Source organism: Leptidea sinapis, chromosome 13 (assembly GCF_905404315.1).
Source record: "Leptidea sinapis chromosome 13, ilLepSina1.1, whole genome shotgun sequence".
In the NCBI taxonomy this organism is placed as follows: domain Eukaryota; kingdom Metazoa; phylum Arthropoda; class Insecta; order Lepidoptera; family Pieridae; genus Leptidea; species Leptidea sinapis.
This window is the reverse complement of record NC_066277.1, coordinates 13,113,382-13,128,313: the sequence shown is the minus strand read 5'-3', so window position 1 is coordinate 13,128,313 and position 14,932 is coordinate 13,113,382. Positions and strand designations below refer to the sequence as shown.

At 34.8% G+C, this 14,932-nt stretch overlaps 2 protein-coding genes across 29 annotated transcripts in view; one reads left to right on the top strand and one right to left on the bottom strand.

The window, feature by feature from the left end:
- Nucleotides 1-12,430, top strand: part of LOC126967614 (dystonin) — a 338,791-nt gene extending 326,361 nt beyond the window's left edge. For 18 of the 28 annotated variants that reach the window (XM_050812155.1, XM_050812165.1, XM_050812168.1 and 15 more), the window contains 9 exons: nt 466-583; nt 5,961-6,169; nt 6,997-7,154; nt 7,402-7,508; nt 7,661-7,823; nt 8,328-8,396; nt 9,057-9,410; nt 10,505-10,594; nt 10,969-12,430. In XM_050812155.1, the coding sequence (XP_050668112.1) occupies nt 466-583; nt 5,961-6,169; nt 6,997-7,154; nt 7,402-7,508; nt 7,661-7,823; nt 8,328-8,396; nt 9,057-9,410; nt 10,505-10,594; nt 10,969-11,146 (1,446 nt within the window). In that variant the 3' untranslated portion in view covers nt 11,147-12,430. Of the gene's footprint in view, nt 1-465; nt 584-5,290; nt 5,428-5,960; nt 6,170-6,996; nt 7,155-7,401; nt 7,509-7,660; nt 7,824-8,327; nt 8,397-9,056; nt 9,411-10,504; nt 10,595-10,968 lie in introns of all 28 variants that reach the window. The other 10 variants (XM_050812167.1, XM_050812150.1, XM_050812166.1 and 7 more) reach the window with 8 other exon arrangements.
- LOC126967636 (protein wntless) lies at nt 1,719-3,894 on the bottom strand. Its single transcript, XM_050812203.1, has one exon. The coding sequence runs from the start codon at nt 3,737-3,739 to the stop codon at nt 2,114-2,116; it is 1,626 nt and encodes a 541-aa protein (XP_050668160.1). The 5' UTR covers nt 3,740-3,894; the 3' UTR covers nt 1,719-2,113.
- Nucleotides 12,431-14,932: the final 2,502 nt, after the last annotated feature.

Genomic DNA, 14,932 nt, shown 5'->3' with positions numbered 1-14,932 from the left:
AAGAGTCTAAGAATGGTAAAAATAAATGGTTTTCCATAGAAAAAAAACATTAATGGTCCACAAAAGGTCCCTATAGCTATGTGATGTTATAATCTGCGATAATTAATACGTCTAGAGCTGTTGGGCAACGCATAACTAAGAGCCAGGTTTATTACTTTAGTGTGCATGACACCTACGTCTCACACCTTCGATACGTCTGTCACGTTGTTTTAGTGCGCGTATGTTGCTCGAAATAGAGGCTTACAATTCGCCGCTATTTTTTCAACGCATCCACAGCTTTTGAGTTTATTTAGACGTATAAGTTATCTAAGGTTATATATTTTTTGGTAGACTCTTGTAGGTACTGTATTGTAACAAAGCAACTAGAAAATATTTTATATATCCTTTGTTCTATTATCATAAATGAAAAAATCTTAAACGTAGTTAACGGAGGCTGCTTTGATGACCAATTGTCTGTTGTAACAGTTCGGGGATTCTCAAAAGTTGCGCCTCGTGCGTATCCTACGATCGACGGTGATGGTGAGAGTTGGTGGGGGTTGGGTGGCACTCGATGAGTTCCTCGTCAAAAACGACCCCTGTCGAGGTATGTTTACACTATCTTATAAGAAATATCAAAGCATAATTGGTATAAAACTATTTTTATTAGTTTATAACCACAAATGTCCCTGAAATTTGTGGGTTTCTGTATTAGATGAACTAGAATCTTGATTATAAAGAGTACCTAGCACATACTGCAATAATATGTAATCAAAATCATTTGTTCAGTTTAAGCCCGAACTAGACATTGGCTAAATTGTGGTGACCTTTCCACAAAAACCACAATATAAAGAATATTATAATAATTCAAACATTTTACCATCTAGCTACCTTTAATGAGATATACTTTAAAATCAGAACTTGCAATAAAATTTGGTACTTAAAAATTTTCTTGTAACAAAGCACATTAATATTATTACCTACATTTGTCTCTGAGATTTACAAATTAAAAATAGTTTCATATCAATTGTTATTTTACGTTACATATTCAAGACTATATAGGTGATGGTAATATGGTATACAAAATAATTCAATGGTTTTTACTTACAAAATACCTATTATTTATATAATGGCCACCCTTTATATCAACATACTATGGGATTTAAACAAGACCTCATTTAAATTCATTTACAATCCATAATGAATCAGGTAACATATTATTAATAATGGGTGGAGGTGATCACCTACTATCAAGTGAGTCATGTTCGACTTTTGCTGATGAAATGACAGACATCAAAAAACATACGTCCTGTAATATTGCATTTGGACTTCTTTTTTATATATGCAATATGTATTAATTGTTTATTGGGTGTATAATGTAATCAAATTACTATATTATTGACTTGCGGAATTAAAAATAAAATTAATTCCAATATCAAAATTTAATAATAAATTTACTGTTATTATTTAAAACATGTACCATTTATTCATTTCAATGTCTTTTAGCTTTATTATTTATATCTATTGACTCCACCGTGTGTTAGTAATATGTATTTGTGATGAAAGTGTCATAGGGCCAATATATTGAATGTCAAATGTGTTAACCAATATTACAGTAATATATTTAACTTTAAATGTCCATTAACAGGTTTTGACGGGCAATTAATGTCCCAGTAGGATTGGTAAATTGATTGTGACGAATAGTTAATATTAATGTCTTTAAAATTACTAATGAGAAACAATTACATTTTTAATCATTTATTTTGTAATCATTTACAATATTTAAGTACATAGCTGGCAACTTAAACACCTACTTGTTAAATGCATTCAAGATAAATATCACAGAAATTAATGGCAGATCAGACTAATTTTGGAAGCACATAAACATTAGCGGGATGACAAAGGTCTTATAAATTTATGAGTTACAAAATTAATACTAGTTTCTAAACATGCTTAGAGTTTTAAGGTGTGCTTAAAACTAGTCTTATAACTAATCTAGGCAATAACCATAAATGGAATTGATTATCAATATTAAATATAGACAGACATACACTGAGTAATACTGATTAAGTCTAAACAAAGTTAATATAATGAGATTCATACACGCTTTATGCTAATAAGTAATTGATTATACAGCTTAATCCACTGTTGCTTTATTGATAAATGATGTAAGAGATGATATCTCACTTCTCTCTATTGGGAGTCGGTTGAATTCTATCTCTTCACTCAAGATCTGGGTATCTGCGTTAGTCTCATTGGCTGGCCAACGTTTATGACTTGGTGCATACAAGACAAGTAATGCAAAAATGTATATGTTCCACATGCCATAAACACCTGTGAAGAATGCTGAGGTGTATTCCAACTCAATATTGTCATTCCATTTCCATTGACCCTCAGCAACTTGCCCCAATATAAATCCAATTACAGTCATAGCTGCACAAATCATTGTTGCAAGCATTAAAAATTTGAAGCGATATATTATGCCCTCATAGTGCAGACGACGAACAGAGCACATAGCCGGCAAAGATTGTCTCTTTTTGGATATGTTTATGAAGACTTGCCAAATCATAAAGCTAAGAAACATAAAATACATTCCAGTTGAAATTCCAGCCAATATTATGAAAGATAGAGCAAGATTTGTTCCTAGTTCCGTTACCCAAATTGAGTAGAAAGGATTGCGCAATTGAATTCCACGCTCACACATGTCAAATATGAATAAGGATACACAACCCAAAATAACTGCACTCAAATGCTTCCAATATTTTTTTAAACTATTCTTAGTTTTAACTTCTTGGATCAACATATGCTCTCCAGCAAACACAACCCAAAATGAGAAAAGGCTGGCATAGAAAAATCCCTGACGAATATCACTCAGTAATAACATAAATGGCAGGTCAAACAGAAGAGTTAAATACTCTATAGGAAGATCTAAGATGCACAGTGCTATGCCAAGTGTGAGTAGCATTTCTTCTAGCAATACTGGCTTTCTTTGTAACAAGTGAATTCTATGCCAAAACCAAATTAATATTCCCACAATACCTGGGAAGAAAATTGTCTTTAAAGAAAGCCAAACCTTAGTAAATCCTCCATTTTGATTAATGACAGTGACCCACATATCTTGAACATGTCCTATGTGTGTGTTCATATCTGGTTTGTCTACTGGAAGTCTAATATTCAGTAAGTAATAATCATGGTAAAGAGATCCAAGTTCAAACAATGGCATTGCAGTGCAATTGTACAAGTAATCCTCTGATTTTATTTCAATATCACAATCCAAGACTCTTTTCTCCACTGACTGGGTGTAAAGCTTCCAACCATCATCTGGGTCATCTTTATTGCGGTATGCGAGGCGCGCATCAATTACTAAAGTACTGTGGGGTTTAATTTCCATTTGAGAATGATACCTTATATCCATCTGCAAGACACCAATCAAGTTTTGTTGCCATCTAGAGTAGTCGAACGTCTCGCTCTCCCGAGGTGTCGGCATTTGAAATGCGAAAACAATGTCTGTTTCAGAGAGGTCACTTTGTGCAAGGTCAACTGACTCACATTTGCCTTTACCACGATTGTAAAACCATTTAGTCGTGTCGTTTTTAACTTTAGTTGTATCCTTACATACCGTACCAAGAATGTTTTGTGCGTTAGCGGGCATGGGCGCGACCAAGCCCCCGATTAGGAAACATACCAATTGACACAACAAAAGAAACGATATGAGCACCGCTAGTTTACGACCACTTAAATTTTCAAGCACTGTTCCAGTCATTTTTGGAGGTTTTATACTTTCCAATTTTAAAGATACGCAGTTATTATATTATTTAAATACATTACTAGGTTTTACAATCGAATCAATCACAATTCACAAAAACGAAGTAGTCCTAACTGCTAACTTCGGAGTGCGGACGTCGACGCCCGACGGTCCGAGTTTTGACAATGAATGTCACATGTTTTTCTCTGACACTTGTCATATGTCACTTATACTTTCAAGAATGACACATGAAATGTCATACGTATATAACAAGAGAATTGTCTTTTTTTTTTATTTACTTAATGGCGGTGGATGCAAGTTTTATCGCTTAGAGCTTTCATTATTCACTAAATGTTATGTTGCCAACTATGTTCTCAATATGTATTTTAACTATTAGCTACGTTTATTTATACTGTGACAAATTAATAATTATATTTTTATTATTATACTCCTTTTATTGATTTCGTCATCAATGAGGAAACGAAATAGTTTTCAAAATAATACACCTGCTGCATTCTTATAGTTTTTATAAAAATGCCGCGTAACTGTTGCAACTAATTTACTAATGAGATATATGCTTGACCCTTAACCCTGTCCCCATTTTAAATTATTTTATTGTGTTTTGTTCCTATCTCCAAACCTTTACATAAGTAGTATCGTTAGTGCTACCGCTGCCTGATCCGAGTAAACCGGAACAGCATGAAGCTTGTTGCCCGCTCGGTAATATAATACGACTTGTTTTGGGAGCACTTTAAATTTTTTATTTATTAATATTTTTTTATGCAAATAATGCCCCACATCAAGTCTTATTTGGTGTTGCTTTTAAAGTATTTTAATGGTTATGAATGCGTTTAAATTTGCTATTTTTTTTACTATTTAAAGAGTAGTCGCTAGTGGGTTTGAAAGTTTTTGTTAATATTTAGAATTTTCTGAAATTACGTTAAATTACTTATGCTTGGCATTTTAAATGAATATAGATCTTATTAGAATGGAAGTCGTACAATATGACGAAAGAAAAAATCAATGTACATTTTGTAATTTTATGCATGTAATTGAATATTATGGCCTTCAATTTTATATTAATATTTTAGCCAATACTAAAAAATAATCTTGTGCAAGATGTTATATGAATCAGCTTTAATTAAGTAATCAGTTTTTTTGTAAATCGGTTATTCGTTACTTTTTCATAGATATTGTGAACACGAAACCGAGCCCTTACATTTTTTATGAAAAATCTTTAATTTTTAAAGAATAATTTTAATTACTTTTTCTGCCTTGCACTTGATTATGTCGATGGTTGTGTTGGTGTCAGAATACTAATTGTACTTTATTGTTCCTATTCCTAATTGCACACATTATCGAATTTACAATATTAATTTAATGCGTTTTTTCGTTTGACATGTTCTGATTTTGTTTGTTGTTTTTCTTCCTCACACCCAATGCACGCATCCTTGATTTTGACACATTTTGGTGTTGTTTTGTTTTGACCTATCCTTTTACCGAACGGTTTGTTTTGGCCCTTCCAATCCTTACCCTATTGATCCTGCACTGGACGCCGCTCGCATGCAGCCAAAGGACGAACCAACATCGAACTGAGGGAACAGTTTATCCTTGCCGACGGAGTATCGCAGAGCATGGCTGCATTCCGACCACGTACTCCTCGCTCAAATACCAACACACCACCAGCGACCGGACCCATCACAAAGGTAAGTAGCAAGCTTCGAAGTTAATATAAATTTCCTGCAGGTTAATTTTAGTTATACGCACATGTATTACGTAAGTCGCACAGTAGTTGTAGCGGGAGAACCGGTTTGGGTATTTTTTTTTTATATTTTTCGCTTTCTCTGCAGCATCATGTACATGGATCTGTGAATCCATTTAGATGATGACAATTGTCGTGAGAGTGGCATGTGTTCAGCTCGTAGCGTTGTTTTTTGCATAAATCTGCTCGCTGCTAAGCATTCAGATCACAGGCTCGCGTAGTGTTTGGTGTTTTAGTTTCATTGATACCACTTGGATTTGGTGAGGTGGCACCTCAACGCATATGGATGTTGTGGTAACGTATTCCCTGTCCCACGATCCCCTCACACCTGTATCTCAATCGCGCGTCCGTCGAATAGTGTTTGGACTAATCGTAAATCTTCTAAACGCCCGGTTCCGGCACGATTGGCACTATGACAGATTACGTAGCATTTCTCGTTCTTAATCAAAGACTTCCGAATGTTATTGGTGTATTTAGCCGAGGAGTTTATGGAGCAGTTGAGGCCAATATTTGAGGCTTTGCGACAAAGAGAGGAGCTCCCATGCTCGTACCCGCTGCACGTGGGTTCGACGCATGGCACAAAGCAAGCGTTCATATACGGCCACTCAAGATCGCAGGGTTCAGCGACACCGGGTCACCACTATACCCACCACCACGGTTACCAAGCTTCTCCGGGACCTCAATGGGTAATTAGGCTTTGTGAAGCGTGTGTAATGTGTTCATACTTATATACAATTAACTGCAGTTTGTTTAGCTATAATTGTTGTACAGTCGTGTTAAATCATCAAATGTTAAGTTTGGCATGTAGATTAATGTCACGTGTGTTGCGACTCATAATCATTGTTAATATAAACATTTAGCTTTAGCCTGATATTACCATACAATGAAAATTAATTTTAAATTGTTATTTTTACGTTCGAGCATCATAATTAATAGATTTTTTTCGCTTAATTGGCATTGACCTTGTTACAATGTTGTTGGACAAAGGTCTTTGGGCTGCGTTGCTCAGCTGTGGTTTGATTTTATGTAACGAATACATATTATAATGATAATACAATAACCAGGAAGAATATAATATCCCTTTATGATAAAGTTGCAAAAAAAAATATTTTTTTTTAATATGAAGAACAAATTCTTCTATATTCGTTAATTAAATATAAACAGTAATTGCTAGATTTTCTAATATGTAAGATATATTGTACTTATTTTATTAATTATTTTGATATTAGACAGTTAATTTCTGTATAGATCTGTTAAAACGAAAATTGTTGATCAGAGTAACCTTGATGTTCTCACCAGCTGTTTATAAAATAAATGAGTGGCAGAGGATAGATAGTGCTATTGAATATCCTATTAAAAAGAGTTTTGTGTTTGAGTTTTAATATTTTTTACTGTTTTCCTTTACTATAGAAACTTGTTTCTGTATTCGATACATGTGGTCTACATAGCAACGCATGCTCGATGCCTCTAAAAATTGTAAAGGTAATTATTATTAATAAAAAATATTGTGTAGGTAAGGGAAAGAACAGCTCGCTCTGTACCGATGTCGGCTGGCGGGGCACCTGGTCGAGCTTCCAGGTCTTCATTGAGCGCGGGTACTCCAGACTCGCTCAGCGACAACGAGGCGGCTAGTGGACTAGGTCAGCGGTACAGGAAGCCAAGCGTACCTAGGTATGTTCGCCACAATTTTACTGGACTGTTCCGTGTAGACCATAAAACTCTTCTACATTCATCTACACAGTTTAATTTTTAAGGTTAAATTTGTTGAAGATTAATAATTCTGTGATATCCGAACATGATTATAGTCACAAAATTCGTGGCCTATATCTGAATTCAGCCTTAATTCGTTAAGATGTAAGTTCAGGTATCTAGCAAAATTTGCTTTTATTGCTAATCAATGTTTTTTGATGTGTTGCAGATCAACGCTAACACCTGGTGGGTCTAGGCCGGGGTCCAGGCCTGGCTCCAGGGCAGGATCAAAGCCTCCATCTAGGCACGGATCTAACCTCTCATTAGACAGTACAGGTAACATATAACCGCCGTTAATTTTGATTTCTTTAGCCAGCTTAAAGTGGATTTAGTTAAATGTTCATTAATTAAACATGGGTGATTAGGAAATTAGTGATTTGAAGATTCCATCAATTAAAAATTAACAACAAACTGTCATCTATTGACAGATGACGTATCGACGCCATCTCGGATCCCGATGCGCAAAGTGACAAACACACGGGCGTCGCTCGCACGCGCTGCCGCTACAGCAAGCAAGCTCGGGACCTCCACGCCGAATGGCGGATCACGACCACGCACCCCCACCGGAATACTTACGCCAGCTAGCGGAAGGTAAAATTAATTATAATTAATATTATCCAAAAAAAGTGCATACGCTACCAAAGAAAACCAATATGGCTGGCTGTGAAAACATCCAAATAATCAAAATTAAATACTAATGTTATCGTTTATGGATAAACTAATCATAAAATGTAGGATAATATTGATAACCTAACCTAGATTAACAGTGTACAAAATTAACACATAACCTACCATTACTTAATTTAACATAATGTTGATTGGAGTATAATATAATTCATACAGTAATGGGTGTATTTCGACAGATCTATAAACGCTATAAGAAATTAATAAACTTATTTTATATTATCGAATAGCCGGGAATTATTTTTTACGTTTATGTGATCGTGGTACCTTAGAATATAGAAGTTCTTCATTCCAGTGCAAAACAATGAACCCTAATATTATTATTGTAAATTTTATCAGGTTATAAATTCCTGTTATTATTATAAATGATTTGACCTCACGTAAAAAGTCTGGTTTTTTGCGTTCTGATAGGTATCATAGTGGCGCGATGTACCGAACATCGAGCATACCAACATTGTCGCCGGTGACCGCGCTAGTGAGGTATACACTTCTGTCGATTGCTAGTGGATTGTTTGATTGTGTGCTCTTGGTCTTATTGCAATTTGATATACATAAGGTCGATAAACCAACTATATCCATTCCTAAGAATATCTTGAAAATGGTATTCTTTTTGACGATCTATTAGAATGACCGCCATAATTACTAAGTTACAACTTATTAGGTTTTACTGAGTTGTAAAATTTATTATTTAAATAAATGTCAAAATAAAATTATTTACTTATAATTAGTAATACTTTTGTGAATCAGTATAATTTTACAAAACCTTAAAAAAAATAGTTTCGAAGTCTCACCGATTATTGGCCTAACCGACAATTATATTATTGCGTTATCAAATTGCAATTAAATTGGACGTGCACTGTGGAGCACTTATTAGTAGAATTGGGGCTCAGGATTTTGTAGGCTGGGGACGAGAATTGCACCGAACTGAATGTTGTTGGTGGTGGGTACTATGTAAAATGTCATCGAGTGAAGCTGATTGGAAGTTCAATAGGAATGCAAGCTAAGATGATTTTTAACGCTTTTAGGTGCCTGTTTTGTTTTAAAACTAACCTAATATTATTTTTATTATAAACAAATTTGTAATATTTTTTTTTATCTTTTCCTTTCCACACGCATCAATATACAATGGATAAATATCAGCTCGACACATTCCCAGCCATCTTCAATGGCGTCTGAACATCCCAAATCCTTATCCCGTACTCACCCTGCATTCCAAACTCAAGGTTCCACGAAGATTCCCATATTCGTCGGAAATCGTTCGCAACGTTCTCCGTCCACTGAAAGAAGACAGAAATCCTCGCGCAAGTCACATTCCCGTGAGGCATCCCAAGAGCCCAGTCCTATGTCCAACGATCCGAAATCTGACCAAAGGAGTCCAGAAGATGATTCCTCTCTATTCAGTATATCTGGAATGACGAGCGACAACGAATGCGATAGCAATATAAGCGAATCAAGCGGCGACGGATCGAAACCAACCCAACGCGACATTAAAGGGTACAAGGCTTATAGTCATAGCTTCTGTTTTGCCCTGATAGATGCTCGTATTATCACGTCTTCGCCTCATTCACTGAGATTGATTATTTCGATATATAGCTCACCAATCATTGAAAATTCATTAGTTTATTTTGTAATTCGTCGTTTTTGTGTTTGTTTGTTATTTATTATGTATGTATGCATTTTTATTTGTATTTTGTAAAAGTAAAAAGCTTGAAATATCAAGCTTTTTTTAATTGCACTTCCCATATTATCATTAGGCACTCAATTTAGCAAATCATTATCATTGGGTTATGCTAACTTTAATTTGACCTTATTTTTATGTAATCGAGAAAGGAGCATGGTTTATATCTTGTTTGTTTTTGATGTTTCTTAAACTAAATTAAATCTTAAACTTAGCATGGCCCTTGCAAAATGGCATTACTAACATCCGTTTATAGTGTGAAATTTTGGTTTGTTTTATTTTGTTTTTATGAAAAGCAACTAACCTGTCCTTATGAAAATAATAACTCATTTTTTAATAATGCTACCTGCTTGAGGCCTCTGAGTCAGTATTTGCTATAAAATTTGTGAGATATTCTAAATACTTCAAAATGGGAAATTCTACGAAATTTTTCTGGTATCAAAAGATAAGAAGGACACCGGAGATCACCTACGAGCACAGGTGACCCGCAAACTCTATCACCTATTGAATTGTATGTCTACAGGATGATTCGAATTTCCCAAAAAAAATGCAAATAATAAAATTTAATAAAGAACTGTAATTTATACAGATAGATAACACTTATAACCTATTTCTTTATTAATTATTCAAATTTTAATTTGAATACCTATGATCTATATTTCCAATATAAACAGCTTATAATGTTTCTACTGCTTTTTTCGATTTCCACTATTATGGTTCTGTCAATGCACATGCACATAAAATTCAAAAGCAAGATCCAAAATAAATGAATCAATTTAATTACCTTGTGTTGGAAAGAGAACTTTTTTAAATTTCTGATTTAATACTGAACTGTCTGTGCACTGACAGACTTTGTTAAATGTGTCTGTTTCTAATCTGTCTGTCTCTGTGCTTGCTAACATCACAATAGGAGTGGGTCGTTCGCCTCTAGCGATGGCCACACCCCCGGCAGGAGTCGCATTCCGGTACCTAAGGAGCACCACACTAACATTAGTCATAGGTAATTGTATATTCTAGTTTGGTTAAACAGAACTGTAAATATATTGTGGCTTAGAACACCTTCCAAACATTAGGGCCGTATTCTAGAGTTGGACTCAAGTGGTCGTAATGAAACTATTTCTATCTATAGAAGAGGCACATTTCCAACTTGCGTTAAATTCTATAATAATGATCTTGGTATATATTATATTATAGAAACTATATTATTATGGTATTGGTGAGAATAGAATTTGCATGTGTATAAACTACGCCTTACTAATTTTGAAAATCGAAAAATAACGTGACAGCTTGATGTTTATTTTATGTAAATACTGCACGGTTTTCGATCAGAAATTCAATATTTCTTGGATTCTGACGAGAATGTCTTTGTAACAGGCAAAGGACGCCATCAGGCAGCAACACACCAGTGCGACCGGGACAGCAAACTGCGACATCACGTCTGTTAAGGAAACCCTCAGATGCGTCCGACAGTGGTACGCCGACTACGCCTGTTGCTCGACGCATTACGCCCACCTCTCGCACAACAGATAAACGAGAACCATTCAGACTATAGATAATATTTAATCGAATAACGACTGGTCGCTTTGACGTGCTTTTATAACCCGTAGAGCCGGAAATATCCTGAGCTATTTTTATATTATGTTTTTATGAAAAAGTCACAAAGGTAATTGTGTAATTGATCCTTTTAGAATTAATATAATTCGATTGGAGTATTACTTTTGTTTTTTTGTAGACCCGGCTCTGATCATAGATAAAGCATGCATAGTGCTCGCCATCTTCATAGCGTTATATTAAACGATTAAATAAATACGTATTTAATATTATAATAAAGTCAAAGCGACACAAGTTAAAACTAACAGAGAATTAACACTCGCGAATTAAGCTAAGCTTGCAAATGATGAATTTGCGGATGTGGCTTTTAATTAGTTAACCATAGATATAGATAAACACAAAGTCTGCACTCGTTGCCTTGTATTCTTTTCTACTGAGCAAATTATATTCTTAGTTCCCTAGATTCTATACGTTACACAATTTTTCTATTTGTATTAATTGTGAATATTCTTTCTTATTTATTGTCAATGTTGCCATAATTGTTAGTGTATATACGTAATGTCTTGAAGCTGACGAGGATGATTGTGTTGGTAGGGACCATTTAGTTTGCGTTTCGTCTGAGTGTCAATAAACTCTTTTTTATTGTTTGCTTTGACCACAATATCGCCAAATTGTGGCCAATGGATAATATCGAAGAGTTTATCTGCCCGTAAAGTGATAATAGAAATAATTTCTTTTCGTAATGCACAATCGTGTCTGGTAATATTGTTTATATTTGCTGCCTTATTAGGTTCTGCGTTACATTATGTATGTGATTATATTTATTGTAAGATTATCGATTTGCCGTGTTGAAATAACAGCGAGACGCCGTCGTGTGATGTTTCAATACGATAAATAATGCTCATTAAAGCGAAATTCCATTGCGGACTTTTTTATTTTTAAGTTACTAAAGTACATTTCTGTCGAGAAAAAAGACATTATTAATGTAAGAATATTAAAATGAACGCTTTAAAATGTAACCTTTACGATGTTAACCAACTCACATTAACTTTTTACTATGAAACTGACAACTATTAGCGTCTACTATAATTATTAGAGCTATAATCAGTGGTTAAATATATTAATCTGGTCATTTTTTTATTTAAATCATTGTTGTATTGTTATATATTATGTAAAATCGAAGCAAATATAATAAAGCTTGTAATATTTTTTGTAAATGATTCTGAAGAGCTACTGCAGTTTAAAATCTCATATTTGATTTCCAAATAAAAAGTAACAATTTAAATATATTTTTTATTTTGAGAATTTCCTACTCAATGATAATGTATTGTTTTAATATAGGTAGGTAAGTACATTTCATCAGAAAACAACAAAATTTATATAGTGATTGATATCTGATTGGCTGCCCCCAACCACTTACCACATATCCAATTTACTTAAATTTCATGTACTGCAAAGAATTGTACGGTTGTATGATTCTATACAATGTAAAACCAGTAAATATATGAACCAACTTAGATGACTTATGAAAGTCAAAGATTTTCCAACCACTTCGTAAAAGTTGAGCTTTAATGTGAAGAAGTGGCAAGAGACTCTTTAAAATTAAAAATAAATGAAAATATGACCGACCAGGCACCGCAAGCAGTTCGTTCACAAGCATGACCCCGAATAGGACCAGCCCCCGATGATTCACACGCTCTGTCTCAGAAACTCAACTATAATAACCTAACAGATGTGAGATATATTTGCTCACTAAATTCAAAATCAAATATTTTTATTCAAAATAGGATTCAAAAAGATTCAAAATCACTTATTGAACGTCAAAAACTACTACTAAATTAGAAACTCACAATAAAAGTTGAAAATTAATATTTTCAAAATAAAAATAAAAGATTTAAAAAGAGGGTATTTCTAAAGAAATGTTTTAAACAATTTACGAGACTGATGAAATAAGTTAAACAAAGGGGCACGTCTTGTTGACTTGTTTAGTGCTAATAATAACGAAGATGGTACATTACGCCAGCCACATACGATCAAGTTTACCGGCAAGTTTGCTTTATGACTGCCAGTCGAAGCCATAGCGTCACCAGTGAGTGACGATTATGCTTAGTACTCGAAATTAAGAAAACAGAAAGAAAAGATCGAACAGTGGTGGTGGTGCAAAAACTGGTTACTGAGGCGAAAACGTCTCATGTATATTTAATGATGCCAACTCACGTCATGTATACTTGAATGCTCACACACATCTTCAAGTTAACATGACACTGCAAACTTTTTTTCATGGGTTTATTATATTCAAGACATTATTATGAAGAAATGCTGCGGGCCCGAAAGTTGTCAATAGTAAAGAATTGATTTCATGAACATTTCAAAAGCCGTGGAAATGTGTGATCAAAGTGAAAGCGGTGCCTGATTCAGACCACATGACAGAAGTTAATACTAGGATTTAAAATTTACTTGTTGAACTTCAAAAACAACCACAGAATTTAAAATTCGAAAATTCATGCTTCAGACCATAGACTAGTAAAAAAATAAGGACTGTGTCACCGTACATAACAGTGTAGCACCAAAGCAAGCCGATTAACGTGTAAATACATAGCCCCACGCACACACTTACACTACTACAGGCCGATAGGCGGCAATTATGAGAATTGTCATCGTCTGTGCCAGATCAGTTTGCGTCTCGTCAGTCGTGCGTTGTGAAAAAGTGTAAAAATTATACTATATAAGTATATGTGGCCATATATGATTATGTAAGGGAGAAAAAATTGTGTAACTAGTATCCCCCGTAACCGCACACACACTAGCATAGCGGTGCTTCACTTGCAAATATCACGGCGCGGAGTCGTTCCTTTTTTCTCGTCCGTGGCTTCAGACCTGAGAAACAAAAAGGGCGGAAGATACAAACTAGATGGTATTAACATCGGCTCCATTGTCCCATAACAATATACCTATCAAAGGATATAGAACATAAGTAAAGTAAACTAGTTGCACCGTAACTATGTCAGTTTATTGTCTAATCTTTTAACTGCGAATGCCGCCGTGCTATAGTACTTCAATATAAGGTCTCTATTGTAATTTTGAAACTAGAGAAATGCTACTAATAATTCTTTTACGTCCTCGCTTAGAATCGGAATACCCTTACTGTCATTTGAAAGGCAAAACCAAATTAACTTTAACAATTATCATATACAGGGTTACCTCGTAAGTCGACCTAGATCCTTTATGGGGCTATAGTTTAGATCATTTCTGACTGATTTGACTATGAAAAACCCTATCCTAAATCCAATGCCCGGGGAGCCTCCCCGGGCATTGTAATAAAATTATTAGTTAGTTCTAAAAAATGAAACAAAACCACGGAAATAGTGAATAATTATTAATTGTTTTTACAGTACATGTCCGCCTCTGTTTCGGACACAAATTCTCATTCACCATTTACACGTGGACGACCCAGGTCAGACCGTTTTTTGAAACTGAACCAGTCTCTCTACCTCGTTGGTAAACTCCACCAAACACACTGACATCTGGGGCGCGGCGATTGGGATACCGACGTGTGTATTCGGCACGAGCTCTTGATGATACACCATCGCAATATCCGTAACACAATAACATGTCAGCATATTCCTCGTTCGTATAGGTCACCATTTTCAGGGTGAGCACAGAGCAAGAATCGTATCTACCACGGACGAATCGCATGAGCAGACTAAGCAAAACATTTAAAATCTTTTGTTTGGTCATCCAAAGTAACTCAAACTATCTTTGTTTTGTTACCTATCCCATTTTAAAC

Coding starts and splice junctions, on each gene's coding strand:
- LOC126967636 (XM_050812203.1), bottom strand. CDS start 3,739: ATGACTGGAACAGTGCTTGAAAATTTAAGTGGTCGTAAACTAGCGGTG.